The sequence below is a fragment of the Drosophila miranda genome, chromosome 4, assembly GCF_003369915.1.
Source record: "Drosophila miranda strain MSH22 chromosome 4, D.miranda_PacBio2.1, whole genome shotgun sequence".
Classification (NCBI taxonomy): Eukaryota; Metazoa; Arthropoda; class Insecta; order Diptera; family Drosophilidae; genus Drosophila; species Drosophila miranda.
The window spans coordinates 20,450,110-20,466,074 of NC_046677.1; the positions used below are offsets into that span (position 1 = coordinate 20,450,110).

Consider the following 15,965-nt stretch of genomic DNA (forward strand, 5'->3'; position numbering starts at 1 on the left):
GGAATATTTGAATTAGATCAATCTTGTAGAAAATTGATTGGACTATTGCATAAAATCATATGTTTAGTGTTAGGGCTTAAAGCTAGCTAGTAATACTAAGCGGAATATCAAAATCGAGCAAATACAATTCATTTTTGACGATAAAGAAATTTTCACAAATGAAATCACTGTAGCCACACAGACGAAAATTCGTCACACAAATTCTCTTGTGAAAATTCAACGATTTACGCTGGAGCGACTAGGTGCGGAGGAATATAGTGACCACGAGGAGCGCTACAATTGGTTTGACGCAGACGAGAAGTCGCGTCTCTTGCCGAAAAGCAGTCGTAAATCGAGTGATTCCGGGCTGCGGCCAAAAATTAAGCAGCTGTCTCAGCTGTTTAACGTGGAAGAACTGCATCAATTGACCCGTGGAGTGCGTCAGTCTGCATACAAAAAGTTGTCGCCGGAAGAGGTCGATAATATCAAGAATAGAAAACTCAGTCAATACTCAAAGGCCATGTCAGCACCAACTGCAGCTTCAGTGAGCGACGCCGCTGCCGCCCTGTCTGGGAACTTGCAGTTGGCCCCACTGCGCACCCTGGACGATTTCGTGCTCGGATCGGCGCGTTTCCAGTTGCCCAACCTGAAGGATTTTGACAAGTGGGGCAATCGCGTGGTGAAGAACTTGCTCTATTACCAAACCAACTACATTCTGCTCTTCCTGGTCATCTACGCGCTGATGATTGTGTGCAATCCAACCAAGATAATCAGTGGCTTGATTGTGCAGGCCTTGATCATCGCCGTCATTTGGCAATTCTTCAGCAGCAAATCGAAGCCCAGCTTCATTGCAAGCCGTCTGACGGGAGGGAATGCAATTGTGGCCGAACAAAACGCTCAACAGAAATGGTACATCCTGGCTGGTGCTCTGCTTGGCGGCTATCTTTTTTTGCACCTGATTAGCGCCGTGCTGCTGACCGCCTTTACCTTGCTGCTGCCCATTTCGGTGACCTTCATACACGCCTCACTGCGTCTACGCAACATGAAGAATAAACTGGCCAATACCATCGAGAGTTTTGGTCCATCTACTCCCATGGGTGCCCTGCTGGATGCGTTGAACGTACGTGCAGAAGGCGTGATCAATTAAGAAACGGTCCAATAGCTGTTGGCCATACAGGACCGAGACATAGAATCCACGTTTTTACAACTAGTTATCCCTTGAATGTTGAACCTTGCAAACAATGTATTACCATATAATCGATTTGATCTTGAGTTTTGTATTTAAATATGATTTTATTACTTGTGTACTTTGCTATTATGATTTTCAATAAAGTTTTCCCATAAATGCGTTCGTTCATAAGCTCTAATTCTAATCCAAGATCTATCATATCATATTGGTCAATTCTACTCTAAGCCAACGAGGAAAGCCTCAAATATACTCGGTTCCGAAGATTGTTTGCTCATCATATCCTTAATGGGATCTGGATGGCCGAGCTTATTATTTGTTGATCTCTTTTCCCACAGCGTAGCCAGCGTGCGGGAAAAGCAGAGCTGGCTATAAAGGCATAGCCATAGGTGGCATTCTCTTCATTTCCGGGACCCATCTCTGCAAGCATGTGATCCCCAAAAAGCTGGGATCCAAATTCATCGTGCCAATCGAATCTGTTAAAGATCAGACCCTTTTTGGGCTGGGACAGAAAGGTGGGAGACAGTAGTGTCCACAACACGTCAGAGGTTTCCTGAATAATCCCACGCACGGTTGAGTGGCCCATTTTAAAGGACTTTGCCAGACGCCCGGTGCCTTCTCCACTGGCCAAATACCTAAAAAGAAATTTCTTTAGTTAATTTATTTAGATCTGTCGGCCTAGCGGCTTGCCTTAATGTCAGGAACAGGCGGCAATCGGGAGGAATAGACGTTCGTATACAGTTCTTGGTTAATCGCTCCGCTACCAGCTTGAGCATAACAAAAACATTGTAGATGGCTTACTTTTTGGAGCCATTTCACATCGTTTATATCCATATTCTTAAATAAATGTAAATGCCAAATTGGTCGAGGTAGTGTTGAAGACAATTTCTTGGAAGATATTTTTCAGGTTTTTTTCTATTTAATAGTTGAACAAATAACTATAAAATCCATGCTTTATGGCCAAAAGTGAGACATGCGTCACATTTGTTCACATTGACGTAGGACTGGCTTTTGGTTGCTGTTTAAGCTGTCGTTGTTTTCGTACTTAAGTTAATTTGTTTAATTATTCAGAGGATGCAGCACGGGTGAGGCTGCTGCTGTTGCCGCAGCGCTTTCGGCGGCTGCTGCCGAGTCTTCTTTACTGCCCGTTTGCGATAAATGCTTAACAAGGTCCACCCAATCCCAGCCACGTACACGATCACCCTTGTGATCAGTTCTCTCCCATTGCCTGCGCTTCTGCGACTTGGTCATTTGCTCCTTCTTGGGCTCCTTCTTCTTGGCATCGGCATCAGCATCGGAGATTTTCAAAGCAGCCACACCATCATCCACGATCGCTACAACGGGGGCAGACTCCGGCTGGCCGGCAGTCAGTTGGTCAATGTTGTCCTTAAGGTATTCGAAAAGGCTATACGTCATGCCACAGCCTAGCCATTGAGATGCTTCCGCGGAGATAACCTTAAGGATCTCCTCCTTGACAGCGGGCAACCTGGGTAAGGTAATGAAAAATTGGAGACTGATTACTCTGGGGATGAATCTGCAGAACTACTTACAGATGCCTGTTGTAGAACGTGTTCATATTGACCGTGGGAGCCTCTTCCGGATAGTTTTCGCCCCACTTGAGCTCCACCAGAAACGACCTGTAGTTGTTCTCTTCCCCATACTAAAGATATAGTTAGTTTCATTCTTTGGCTCTCATATCCATGTGGCTTACTTTATACTGAAATGTGGTGGCGTCGACCTCTTTGAAATTCTCATCGCCCTCGTAGATGGACTGCAGGGCCTCGCGTTCCTCGGACTGAGCCTCCAACGCAGACATTTTGTATTTTGATATTATTTATTATTTTTGACTAAACTAAAATTAAAACTTTAATGTTTGAACAAATTAACTTAAAAATGAAAATGGCTTTGCAACAACAAAAACAAAAGGAACAGCTGAGCGCCGGCAGGTGTGAATAAAATGAAATCGAGTACTCGAGCCATTCGAGTCTATCGATACATCGATAATACATTAACAAATTCTAGTAGAAGAACGTAAACATTAAGTGATTCATCGTTAAGTTAAGCAACAATATAACTAATCTAATTAACACATGATCGGCAGTAAGCAATAACAGTAGCTGGGCCCACGCTTTTGACCCAATTATGTCGGCCGACTCGAACAAGGAGCCAGCAGCACCTGCCGCGGAATGCGCTCATATGTTGGAATTCAAGGAGTTTCTGGCCTCGACAGCCGCCAAAGCATCCGCCACCACGGAGGATTTGACGCGAAATTGTGTAACGCGGACCTGCAATGAGACCTACAAGGTGTCTGTCGAGGAGCGCCACGCTGAGCTGGTGGCTGCAATTTGGCAGCAGCTGAATTCCAGAGGCTGTCCGGCGGTCTTCCGCCTGAAGTTGCTCCACCAGGCCACACAGCTGCTGGAGAAGGAGATATGCTACGCAAAGGAGTGTGAAGTCTCTGTCGAGGGTCCCACGCAATATGATCTGCTGAAGCTGCAGAAGTTTGTCAGCAATCAAATGGACAAGCTGCTAATAAAGCTAACCGACAATTCGGAGATGGAACGGCTAAAGGACTATGCCGACGAGGGTGTCATCTGCCAAAGTCCCGAACATTGCATGTGCGGACTGGCCCAAACGGCGCTTCACACATCCGCGGCCGTTAAGAACAAGCCACGCAAAATGGAGGATCGTCATGTCTGTTTGGACCGATTTGGTGCCATCTATGAGCTGCGCAACAGGGATTGTCGGTTCTTCGGGGTTTTTGACGGACACTCTGGCTCATTATCCGCCAGTTATGTCAAAAGTCAGTTGCCCCAACTCCTGGCCGATCAGCTAAGGCAAGAGGACCAACAAACAGAGACCCAGAGCTCTGACTTCTATCGGAATGCCTTTGAGACGGCCTTCCTGCAGGCAGACGAACGCTTTATCCAAAAACGCATCACAAGCGGAACGACCTGTGTCTGTGCACTGATCAATAGAGATCAACTGTACATAGCCTGGGTGGGCGACTCCAAGGCCCTGCTGGTGGGCAAGCGCACACAGCTGCAGCTGGTAAAACCGCACAAACCCGAGTCCCCCGATGAGCGCAAACGCATAGAGGCCGCCGGCGGTACAGTTCTGCACGCCCAGGGTCAGTGGCGTGTGAATGGCATCTTGAATGTGGCACGATCCATTGGCGATTACTGCCTGGAGACGGTCATAGCAGAGCCAGATTTCGTAGATGTTCACCTAAATGAAGCGCATGACTTCCTTGTGCTGGGCACCGATGGCCTGTGGGATCATGTTCCGGAGACTTTCATCATCGACACTGTTTACGAGTGTCTAGCCGATCCGACAACGAAACTAGACGACATTCCGAAGCTACTGATCGAGGCGGCCAAGGAGCGGGACTCGCAGGACAACATAACCGCTGTGATAGTTTTGCTCAAGCCGCGTCATCAGATTGAGAGGTAGAGAGAACGGAATCGTCAGCGTAAATGTTTGTTTTTTTTTTTTTTGTATTATTGTTAACCGCATTGTTGATTCGTTTATTTTGCTTATTTCTTTGTTGTAATGTAAATAGCTTGTAGGCTTCCCCCAGCGAAAGATTCAGAGAGAGCAATTAAATCATTTTTATGTAACTTTTGTACCCCAAGCTCTCTCCCACACGAATCCAGAACTGGTGCGAACACACCTTTAATTGTCACATTCTCACGTGCCTGGTTCTAAAGGACCACTTGGTTGCTCGAATATGCTCAATCAAAATACGTTTTGATGAAAAGATTTTTGGCTTTACGCAACTGTTAAAATATATACAAAGTGCACAATAAACGCTAGCACACTTATAGCATATTTTAGTATAGAATGCAAGCCTCTATTTATACATATACATATATACATTTGAAGTTGTTTTTCGGCCGCTTAAGTGCTTCCGTTGTAATTGTATTATAAAAGCAATGCCAAGTACACATTATTTTAGATATAGTTCCCACGCATATAGTACATATATTTACACCTATCAAACGACATTCAATGAGATCGAGATCCCACAATACACACCACAAACAGAGAATATTAAGTACCTTTTTATACAAATACGAAATGCATTTTATTGAACAAACCAGAGAATAACCTTTTTAACGATACACGCAAATTGTTTAAGAACAATTTTTTTTATTGGAATAATAAAGAGAGAGGAGAATCCACAGAATTTTGAAGGTAGATAGAGATACCAGCTCTAACTTCCAGATGGCGGTGGTGGCCTGTTCTGTGGCTGTGCAAACGATGGCGGTGGTGGTGGTGCGTACATATGATGCGGGGGCGGCGGACCCATGTGCATCATTTGTGGCATGGCATAGGGCATCCCATAGCCATAGGCTGCTGGCGGCATTGGATAAGGTATGCCCGGTTGCGGCATATTAAAATTGGCCGCTGGCTGATGATAATTGTGATAATAGTTCGAGTGCCAGCTGCCGGGATTATAGCTAGGATGATAATTGTACTGAGAGTCCCGTACCTGCTGCTGCTGCTGCTGCTGCTGGGAGGATCCCTGGTGGGATTGATTTTGATACTGACGATGATTTTGATAGCTATCACGTTGCCCACGGCGTCCACGCTGGCGTGGAGATGGTGCCGGAGCCGAGGATGCCTCAGTGGCCTGCGTAGAGACAGAGCTAATCGAATCCGTGGAATTGGTGCGATCTCGCTGGCGTCTTTTGCGCTGATCCTGTTTGGCCTCGCGCTCTGCCTCGTCATCGGAATAGTCGATATAGCGAGCAGGTGGTTCTACATCGTGCTCCCATGAAGCATCTGAGCCGCGGACCTGCATCAACTTGGAGAGGATCACAAATTGAGTGTGCTCTGTTTTGGGGGCACAGTAGACAACATCACCGATTTTGATGCCACGCTCTTGGATCTGCTGATTAGTATTGAAGCGGACGCAGTAGAGGGGATCGGAGACCTGTCCTAGCACATCGAAAACCTCGCCCAGCACCTTGCGACCTTTCTCCAGAAACAGCACAGTGTCCAGATCGAATAGCATCGAATTGGGGATAACACTGACCAGCACCAGTTGATCGACAATGGAATGGACCTTCCCCAGCTCAATGCACTCGTCTTCTGGTACTGTAATTTCCAACTGGTGGATGGGCGGTAGCTCATCCAACAGCATTTCACCCCGCACTTTGGGTGGCTGCCGGCGGCGACGTTCCCCTGTCGCACCGTCTTCGTCGAAATCCTCATCCTCTTCATCACAGTCTTCGGTGTTGATTTTCTTATCAATTTTCTTGCGCAAAACTGTCAGGTATTCGCCTTCAGATTCCGTATCCGAGTCGCTGCTGCTACTACTTTTATCGTTTTCGCTCCCGGAGCTAACAGCCACCACTGGACGACGGTAGGTGGTAGCAGTGGCAGGACCTGTCAATGGCACCTCCACCACCTCGTTGTCGCTGTCATCGATTCTGGTGGCCTGTTCAGAGTCCGACTCGGCATCGGAGCTGTAGGCAGCCAGTAAACTCAGGCCAGAACGAGGCGGATTTAAAGACTCTGGAACGGTGTCAGATGTGCCATTTTCTGAGACCACTGGAGGAACAATTGACTTGGGATCCGGAGTGGTCGATGCTGGGCAATCCATTTCCTGGATTTTGGCCTGCTTCTCTGCTTGAGGAACAATTGTCGGGACTACTTCTGAAATTGCTTCGACATTTGGCGGGGTCTGAGGTGTGCCTTCTTCGCAATCCATTGCTATAGCACGCGTCTCCGCATTGGCAACGACTTTTTCTTTTTTTTCTTGGTCTTCATTTTCCACATGGTTGGATTTATTGGCCGCCGTAATTGTTGACTTTGGCTCCATTTCAGCTGGTTTTTCAGCCACACTTTCCGTCTCTGTATGAAAAACTCAGTCCTTATTTTGTTAACCATAAACAATTCCTTTAATCTTACCTGCTTGGGGCGTAGCTTCCACCTTATCTGTAGCTGTTGCTACTTCTGCGTCATTTGGTGTTGAGACTTCTGCTGGACTTTCGGTAGTTGCAGGCATTTCAATGCTTTCTGATGTCTTTAAAGGATCTGATGTTGTAGCAGGCGCTACTACAGCCCCCGGCTGTTCATTTTCCATCTTAGTTCACTTTAATTACTTTAAATTTCTCTTTAAAACAAACTAGAGTTCTGTTGACAAAAACACGTTGGTGCGCACGTGTTGTTCTTCGAGACCCTCACAAATATACCAAAATATACCTCAGAAATATACCAAAATATACCGACTTATTTTCAAAATATACCGGACTGTAGACGTTTCGGTTGAAGTTCGATTTTGAATTTAAAGCAATTTCTTAAAATTTTCAATTTATTCAATTCTTTTGTTAAAATCATTTGCGTATTGAGATGTTCATTTGCATTAATATGCAAGCATTATTATAAGCTGAAATAGACGCCAACTTATCCAATAGATATTCGAAGCTAAAAATTAACAAAATATTGCTCATTTAGCGTAAAAAAAGTTTTAAAACTTTGTACACTTTTTTTAAGGGGAATGCATTTGAAGAGCGGGTTTTCGTTGTGCAGCAGGTTTCTTGATTATCTAAAAAAGTACAGTAGGCACTCGAAATATCGAAATACATACAATATGTTTTTACAAAATACATTTTTGTCGAGTGTTGTTTCTTTACCAGCTTTTTCAGTAGCATCTAATAATTGAAATAAGCGTAATAAATTCATGGGAGAAAGCGAAAAGAAACAAAAATATCCTATCAAAATATCGGTTACAAAACATTACTTTGTGCCAAGGCAGAGTTAATTGGAAGATGTTCATGTGCGAACGAGTTTCACGAAGCTAAAATCTATGTAAATATCAGTAGCACTTAGTTAATATCAATGTTTTCGTCTGTTTTGTTTGCTTCTTGTTTTGTGGTTTACTTGACCATGTGAGATATGTGAGAATGATAATGATTTTCGAATAAAATCAAATGTTTTAAAGCGAGCAACGTAGTAGTCAAGCAACGGATCCTCTGGGATCCTACACTTTCCAGTCCAAGCGGAACTCGTCTACCAGCAGCAAATGTTGATGGACCAGCCAACCTACGAAATGTAATATGCGAAATAAGTAGAATGTCTATATTGTAAGAATGCCTTTTAGACATACCCTCTTTTTGTGCTAGACCTACGAACTCCTGCCATTTGCTTTGTATATCCCAGTACTTTTCCTTGATCTGATTCCTGTCCTGCAGATAGGATACAGCAAAGAAATACGCCTTGAGCACATCCTGCTGGCGCGTTTCGAAATGCAGATAGACGCCTAAGTATTTTTTACTCTCGGCTATGATGAAATGCTCATGGGGATCAAAGGAGGAGACAATGTTTTCGATGCTGCTGCTAGTCTTGTACTCGTCAATCAGATTCTTTACACTCAGTCCGAGCCGTACGTTGAGAGAAACAGACACAGTTTGTCCCAGCGTCACCCGCTCCATGGCATTGACCTAAAAGTTAGCAGATGTAGAAGCCCCTTCGTTTTATACATATATCGGAAGACATGCGACACTCACCTGCTGTGGAGTTAGCATCCGCGACGACCGAAAGTACTCTTCCAGTGCAATTAGGTACCGCGATTCGTTGAATGTGCGCAGGCACACCGAACGTACCGCCTTGAGATTCGCATAGAGATGAAGGGCGACAACGACATAGAAGACCGTATAGAGTACCGCCTGGCTTTTGATCAGCGTCAACAGGTATAGACCCACGAAAGAAGCCACCAGATTGACGCACGTCTCCTGCGAACTGTCCTTGGAAGCAACATCAGCCAGGTTCCCTCTCACCGCATGATGTTGGGTCAGAGCTGAGCGCGTGGCACCGCCAGCCACGCCCACAATTGCCTTGAGCATGGTGGAACCGCATAGGATTTGGGTACTGAGATGGGGATATTTGGGAAGCACATAGATTTCGATGCCCATGGCTAGATCGTTGAGGAAATCGGCGCGCAGACGCCATTTCTTAGAGTCCACGTCCAGTTGGCAGCCCTTCCACCAGGCGAATAATATTCTCCCGACATGACCGCAGCCCTCTTTCATTATCCAAGTAACTGTGGCCGAGTAGGCATTGATGTTCTCACTGCCCACGCCAATGCCCTTGAGTATGGCATGTGTGCATAGCGTTCCACAGATGGTGCTGCAGAAGGCCTGCACCGTATCCCAGATCTGGTAGGCTGCATAGTCCTCACTGACGCTGTCTGGATAGCCTTTGGGCAAGAAGATTTTCTGCAGCACCCGAAAGAGCAGGAACTTTTCTTGATTGACCAGCTTATCGCCACGTAGCGGCACACGAACAATGTTGCTCTGATCTGCGGGGAGATATAGTGGAGTGGGCAAGGGCCTTTTGCGGACTTTGATCGATATTAATGCTTACCTGCTGGCGTCACATACAGTATTTCCTCACCCTTGGTGCCGTACTGCTCTCGAAAATGGATTTTCATCTTGGCCGACACTCTGGCAGCCGGGGGGCTACGGGTTATTTTGTATTTGGGGTCAACGTTGTCGCCAAAGGCAGAGTTTTATTGCTTTTTGAGGTTTTCGTTTCCCTCCAAGTTGTTTATGCCAGGCCCAACCGCCACGCCAACACCCACCCCCACCCACCTGGCCGTGCCACCACCCACAGCTATTTATGTCTTTCTGTCTGCCTGTCTCCTTTCAGCCTGCCTGAAAAGCCATGGAAATCCGATCCAAAACCAAAGCGTGAAACGATTTCTGAACGCAGCAATACAAAGCGAAGTTTAGGGCATTATATAAACAAGTTAATCTAGCTACTTTAATTAAAAACCTGGCTAAAACCGTTGCTAAACAAACAGCTTATCAAAAGAAGATACAATAAGTGTTTGGCGAGTGTTGGAAAACGGAAATATCGTATGACACTACACTGAACTACCTCTTTTATCTGACAGACACATAAATCAAGAGACAAAACGATCCAGGTTATCCTTATTTTTGCCAAAACGGTGCTTTCAGCCGTTCAAGCAGTTTAGATCAACCAAGTATTACATGCTTGTCTTTCAGATATGAATGGAAATTAAGTCTAGTGTCATACAATCAGCTGCTGCTGCCAGACCTATCGGTACTCTTCCGATAGGTTCGCTGAAGCCTTTATAAAGAAATTACGCGCACATTTAGCCAGCAAAACAGCCAACAAACCAAGCAAGCAACAACAAAACAAAACAGTCTCAAGTGACAGCAACTAAATAAAAGCAAGCCGCCCTAGTGATATTTTGTGGGCGTGAACTGATATAATCATCTAAATTTAAAGTGTGAACAATAGTGTAAACGCTTTCAAAGCAAAAAGAAGCAACACATTAATTGTTATTGTGTGTTTTCGACCACCAAAACTACACCACAACTAAACTTCGGAGGGCCAGAGACCAGGCAATGTCATTGGAGGATCTCAAAACAACTCTGCGACGTTATCCGAAGCTTGTGGGCCTGGGTGGAGTTGGTATTTTGACCACGTAAGTGAATCACATCACGCCACCTTATATCAAACGCCCAAACGAAAGTAGTCCACCCGCGTTCAGCAGATGCTACAGATCCCATGGCAAAAATAGTTTTAAATCAGACCCAGTGAGAAATTTATACAAGGTTGCTTAGATTCAGGGGGCTCGTCCTCATACACGTTTTATGAAAAGTGGCCCCACATGCCCCTGAATATATCGTACGATTTCTGTGTATAATATATGCGCACACGCTTCTACATATATATCTTGAACAACAACAACAAGTTGATATTTTCCGCATTCTACACTATTGCGCACCTGTGACGTCATTTGTTTACAACTACTAATTACAGATCACAAAAGCAAATTATTCATTCAAATCCAGTTGATGTTGTTAGGACAGGACATTATATGAGATCAGCGCCCACAATTTTTGGGCAGGCAAACTATAAAAATGTCTAATCAATGGAAGAATAGTTGCCTTACAAAGATAGCAAGGCTAATTTAGTTAGTAACTAATTAACTATGTACTTCATTTGACAGGACAAACTTAAACCTTTAAGAGAACTTGTTCTCGTTTTCACTTTCTACAAATATACCAGATATGGCACTGATAACAATAGTCTTTTTCCTATTCCCCCTTTTAATATAAATAAAATTATACTTAAAATCCAACATCCAAAAAACAAACTCCTTATAACTTAGCCCCATTCAAAAGGGGCTTCTGATTTGCTCTACTGCCAAACAAGATCAAAACAGAACGTACGATTTCGTATAAATGAGATAGCAATATTGGTGAAGTTGTTGTTAGTGCTTTTTGTTTACCCGCTTATTACTCATTTGGCTCTTCTTCCTCTTTGGCTCTGCCTTCTCTTTCTTTGCCTTTAACAGCTGTTCAAGGCCTCCACCATTCGCACACACACGCATACACAGATAACCGAAAAACTAACATGGCGCCATAAATGTGCGCAGTTTTTTAAAATCTGCGAACCCCCCGCGAATTTGATAGTTTTTGTTGTTGTTATTGTTTATGGTTTAACCATAGTTGTTTTTGTTGATTAGAAATTGTGCCGCTGCTGCGGCGCGTGTGGACGGGACTTGTTTTTACCATGAATCTGACGTGCCCACTTTTCGGTGGATTTGTTTTTGTTGTTGATCTTGCACTTATCTAATAACAAAATAGTTGGCAGATAATAGTATTTTTGTTGTTGTTTAAGTTCGGAGGAAAATGTGCAATGAGAAAAACAAAGGATAGATACAGATAGATGGATAGATATATCAGATAAATATTTACAATAGAGATTATATATATGTAGGTATGTATAGTAAAGGTAGATTGAAATAGAAAGTTTCGATTAGTTTCTAAATTGAACAATATAGTATGGCGATAATCATTCAAATACTCTTTTTGTTTCTTTTAGTGCTGGATTCTTACTGTACGGTAGTCCCCAAGCTCGTCATTTCTTTGGTCAATATGTGGACAAGAAGGCACCCGAGTCGGACAAGCGTCGCGCCGAGTACATCTATATAAAGTATCACATCTACAGGGAGTCCATGCGCAAGATGCAACAGAAGCAGGAGGATGAAAAGAAATGGATCAGCGTTATCATCAATCCTCTTGGCAAATGGTGGAAGACGGCCAAGCATTCGGTGGCCTGGCGTCTGCTCAATATTGCCCAGACTGGCAGCCAGCCCGAGCGTTTGAAGGCAGTCCAGCAATTGGTCTGCATGGATCACTTGAAGGATTGGGACTTTCGTCATTTGGCACAGATCTGTGATGCTCGCACAGCCGTCTCCCTGGCGCGCTGTGGTGCCGACACACGCTGGTTTATGCCCGTGCATCGTCGTGGCTGCATTAAGAATCCCAAAATGCTGCTTTCGGAGCTGCATGGAATGCTGGCCCGACTCCGTCCCATGGGCTGTGTGCAGCATTTCTTCAGCAAATACTTTCCCGATCAGGATCCCATTGTAAGCGACCGAACAGAAGAAATTAAGGAAGAATAGATTTCAAACTTTTATATCTCTTTATTTTGGCAGGAGGACATACACGAATATCTGAATCAGGAGCAAACGATTGTGTTGGCCACAGCCGACACGGACTTGCTGAAGGAGATCATCTCGTTTCTGCATCACATCACGAAAGATCCCGACGCTTCGGCTAAAATTATCAAAGATGGTGGCCTGGTGCATCTCATGGAATTGCGCAAGATCTTCTGCGATGACAACGAGACCCTGTCCACATTGTGCAAAGTTCTGGCCAACATGTCCGTGGTGCCCGATGTCGTGGAGCACTTCTTTACCTCTGGCTGGGTGGGTACTCTCGCCGAATGGCAACAGTGCGCCGATCTCAGGCTGCAAGTGGTCTCCGCCAAGACAATGGCCAATCTGGACCATGATGATCCCAACCAGTGCACATATCCACCCAATGTTTATCCCCTGCATCCCAGAGTGCGTACCCGTCGCAAGCCCAAGGCAGATATTGTCTTCGTCCATGGGTTGCTGGGCGGCGTATTCATCACGTGGCGTCAGCGCGATAGGAAACCCACAGAGCTGGGTCTGTACGGCAAGAATGCCTTCTATACGAGCAAATCGGATGATGTTTTCCTAGTGGGCGAACAGAAGCGTGTCAATGGCACCAAGCAAAAGAAGGGGCAGGGAAGGCCTCTTGTTCCAGCACAAAATGCAGGAGACAACAATCAAGAGGAAAACAAAGCCAATGGCCAGCCCAAAGTGGAAGGTTTTAAAGGTAAAGAAATGCGGCAACTCGTTTTGAGATCACAATCATTAACGCCTAACCTAACCCTTACAGATCCAGTTTTAAAGGCCATAAAAAAGGTGGAGGAAGATCCTGTCATGATCAGCGATGCCGCCACAAAGGAATTCGTGGAGACCCTACGCAATCAGCCCGAACTGGACTCGGATTGGGAGGTGGTCCATCCGGATATACCTTTGGATGCAAATATGAACTGCGAGGGCAAGTTCAGTATGTCCGGGAACGAGTGGCGTAATCAGGAGAACAACGAAGAGTACACAAACTGCTGGCCCATGGAATGGCTGCCCGATGATTATCCCGACTCGAGGATCATTGGAATTGACTACACATCGGCTGTGACCGAATGGTCGGCGAATTTCACCAAGTATTGTCCCTGCGAGAAGGGTCAGGGTCATATCGATGTGAGGGCCAGCACCCTTCTGGAGCGCATTGCTGTCTCTGATGTGGGCAATGAGCGTCCCATTGTGTGGATAGGTCATTCCATGGGCGGACTGCTCACCAAGCTGATGCTTTTGAAATCCATAGACTCGCACGAGCCCAAGGTTCAACAGATTGCCAAGAACACCAAGGGAATCGTATTCCTGGGTACGCCTCACCGCGGCTCATCGATTGCCAAATGGCAGCAGCATATACAAATGATCCTCTCCCCCTCGATTGAGGTCAAAGAGATGGAGGAAAATGCACCCAAGCTGCTGGAGATGCATCGCCGTTTCATGGGCTGCCTGAACACTGCCCTGCGCCATTGCAAGGTAATGAGCGTGGCCGAGGGATCACCGACAATGCTTACCACATTTAAGTTCCCCCTGCGCATTGTCACCGAGGAGTCATCTCGCATAAATTTCGGCGACTTTTATCTGCTCAAAGATGACCATCTCTGTCTGTCCAAGCCCATCTACAGGCAGTCCTTCCTTTATCAGCGTCTCCTGCATGTCATTCGGGAGGCTGTTAAAGAGAGTCAACCCGACACAAAGGACCAGAACGAAATTCCGCAGACCACACCAAACCAGGAAGTAATTCTAATGAATATTGTGGCTGCCCTGCTGAAGGGTGCCAAGGGACTCTTTGAGTATCTGCCCCGCGTCGCTGTGCGATTCAACACTTAGGCGAGCTCCCATTCCTCCCACATACGCCTGTACCTCGACTGCTTTGTATTCAATAAGTGTTTAGTTTATTCACACCATAGTATATAGTTTTACAAGTATTCTTCATACATGAAGCTCTACAAATCCATCCCTATCATGACTTGGAGGAGCTTCTGCTCTTTGTACATACGCACATATTGTAGTTTTCTTACAAACGAATCCTAATTTATTTTCTTCAATAAAAATGCTTAAGTTTTACACGTAAATTATGACTCCAACTCCTGCTGCTGTTGTTTCTTGGCCAGTAGCCGCTCCTGTGCCAGCCTTCGATTCTCTGCTATGCGCGCCATTTGATCCGCCGATAGCTTCTTTGTCGCTGGCGTCGGAGGCTGTGAAGGCGGCAAGGGCTGACCATAATCACTCATATCGTGCGCATCTATAGGAGCACCATCTCTATCGAAGGTCGGACCATTCACCGTCGAGTAGGGAGTGGACACAACTGCATGGCGGGAGAAGGAAGGCGTAACCAAAGTACTTGTGCTCGTGCTGGATAACTTGGATCTCTGATACGTGGCTGCTGGTGTGTGTGGTGCCAGCTTAGACATGGCTATCTGTTCGCCCAACAAAGCATCGAACTCGTCAAAAGGTTCATCGGCTGCGTCATCGTTCTGCTCCTCCTGGCCATCGTCGACAGCGTCCCCTTCCTGCATGCGCAAATCCTCCAGTTGTCCCAGACGATATCGTGACATGTGCACCTGAAGGGGCTTCTTCTTACCCAGACGCTCTATGTTGTTGAGGACATCGTCGAATGTGTAGGTGGGGTACATGCGATGACCCCAGTGCTGCAGCCGCCGCAAGACCTCATCCAGATCAGATTTTTCATGGCCCTTGCCCTTTAGTTTGACATCCTTGAAGTAATTCTCGATGGTGTGAATGCCGCGTGGGCCACGCAGGGTGTCCACTGTGAGACGCGGCCTTGGATTGCGCACAGCACGCTTCTTAGGCTCCACTTTGACTCCAGCATCAGGATTTCCATCTGCATTTTCATTGTTCTCATCGTCGTCGGCAAATAGTTTCTCCCCCTCGCCATCGCTGGGCAATTGGTCGTTGTCCGCGCACACGTTGTCATTGAACAAGTCATCAACCCCATCGTCGCCGAATAGAGAAGCCATGGACAGTACCGGTATGCCGCAAGGACTCGTGGAAAATCAACCACTTTCAGCACAACAAAGATATTTGCCGCCATTTTCTGCTTCTTCGCCAGTGGCATTCGCACCTGGCGCTTACAAAAGAGACAGAGCTGCCACCTTTTCTAAAAAACCACACGTATTTTCTTCTTAGTTTCGCATTACATAACTAGTTCCCTGCCATGCGAAAATAACAAGTAACAATATAAACAATTAATTAAATTACTTTCAAGGGGTATACAAGTGGAAAAACCACTTTCCCGGCGTTTCGTTTCTGGCAGTTGGCAGCGTGGCATATATATAGCAACCC

At 45.7% G+C, this 15,965-nt stretch overlaps 8 protein-coding genes across 9 annotated transcripts; 3 read left to right on the forward strand and 5 right to left on the reverse strand.

The window, feature by feature from the left end:
* Positions 1-151: 151 nt before the first annotated feature.
* LOC108161738 (PRA1 family protein 3) lies at positions 152-1,324 on the forward strand. The gene has a single exon (XM_017296062.2). The coding sequence runs from the start codon at positions 500-502 to the stop codon at positions 1,124-1,126; it is 627 nt and encodes a 208-aa protein (XP_017151551.1). The 5' UTR covers positions 152-499; the 3' UTR covers positions 1,127-1,324.
* Positions 1,253-1,958, reverse strand: LOC108161739. The gene is made up of 2 exons (XM_017296063.1): positions 1,856-1,958; positions 1,253-1,800 (listed from the first exon to the last, which is right to left on the reverse strand). The coding sequence occupies exons 1-2, from the start codon at positions 1,939-1,941 to the stop codon at positions 1,443-1,445; spliced, it is 444 nt and encodes a 147-aa protein (XP_017151552.1). The 5' UTR covers positions 1,942-1,958; the 3' UTR covers positions 1,253-1,442.
* A 104-nt stretch (positions 1,959-2,062) lies between these two features.
* Positions 2,063-3,099, reverse strand: LOC108161737 (RWD domain-containing protein 4). Its single transcript, XM_017296061.2, has 3 exons — positions 2,877-3,099; positions 2,716-2,825; positions 2,063-2,651 (listed from the first exon to the last, which is right to left on the reverse strand). The coding sequence occupies exons 1-3, from the start codon at positions 2,979-2,981 to the stop codon at positions 2,225-2,227; spliced, it is 642 nt and encodes a 213-aa protein (XP_017151550.1). The 5' UTR covers positions 2,982-3,099; the 3' UTR covers positions 2,063-2,224.
* A 66-nt stretch (positions 3,100-3,165) lies between these two features.
* Positions 3,166-5,354, forward strand: LOC108161732 (protein phosphatase 1E). The gene has a single exon (XM_017296055.2). It carries the CDS (start codon positions 3,308-3,310, stop codon positions 4,616-4,618), a length of 1,311 nt encoding a protein of 436 aa, XP_017151544.1. The 5' UTR covers positions 3,166-3,307; the 3' UTR covers positions 4,619-5,354.
* On the reverse strand, positions 5,224-7,364 carry LOC108161730 (H/ACA ribonucleoprotein complex non-core subunit NAF1). Its single transcript, XM_017296053.2, has 2 exons — positions 7,085-7,364; positions 5,224-7,027 (listed from the first exon to the last, which is right to left on the reverse strand). Exons 1-2 carry the CDS (start codon positions 7,257-7,259, stop codon positions 5,382-5,384), a joined length of 1,821 nt encoding a protein of 606 aa, XP_017151542.1. The 5' UTR covers positions 7,260-7,364; the 3' UTR covers positions 5,224-5,381.
* A 295-nt stretch (positions 7,365-7,659) lies between these two features.
* Positions 7,660-10,039, reverse strand: LOC108161734 (RUS1 family protein C16orf58 homolog). The gene is made up of 4 exons (XM_017296058.2): positions 9,539-10,039; positions 8,683-9,473; positions 8,283-8,616; positions 7,660-8,218 (listed from the first exon to the last, which is right to left on the reverse strand). The coding sequence occupies exons 1-4, from the start codon at positions 9,603-9,605 to the stop codon at positions 8,157-8,159; spliced, it is 1,254 nt and encodes a 417-aa protein (XP_017151547.1). The 5' UTR covers positions 9,606-10,039; the 3' UTR covers positions 7,660-8,156.
* Positions 10,040-10,256: 217 nt separating this feature from the next.
* Positions 10,257-14,734, forward strand: LOC108161727 (protein SERAC1). Of its 2 annotated transcripts, none has more exons than XM_017296050.2 (4): positions 10,257-10,628; positions 12,035-12,581; positions 12,651-13,359; positions 13,423-14,734. In XM_017296050.2, exons 1-4 carry the CDS (start codon positions 10,549-10,551, stop codon positions 14,487-14,489), a joined length of 2,403 nt encoding a protein of 800 aa, XP_017151539.1. In that variant the 5' UTR covers positions 10,257-10,548; the 3' UTR covers positions 14,490-14,734. The 2 variants fall into 2 exon arrangements, with proteins under 2 accessions (XP_017151539.1, XP_017151540.1); XM_017296051.2 differs by lacking the exon at positions 10,257-10,628 and adding an exon at positions 11,655-11,929.
* On the reverse strand, positions 14,532-15,724 carry LOC108161735 (protein TIPIN homolog). Its single transcript, XM_017296059.2, has one exon. It carries the CDS (start codon positions 15,638-15,640, stop codon positions 14,735-14,737), a length of 906 nt encoding a protein of 301 aa, XP_017151548.1. The 5' UTR covers positions 15,641-15,724; the 3' UTR covers positions 14,532-14,734.
* Positions 15,725-15,965: the final 241 nt, after the last annotated feature.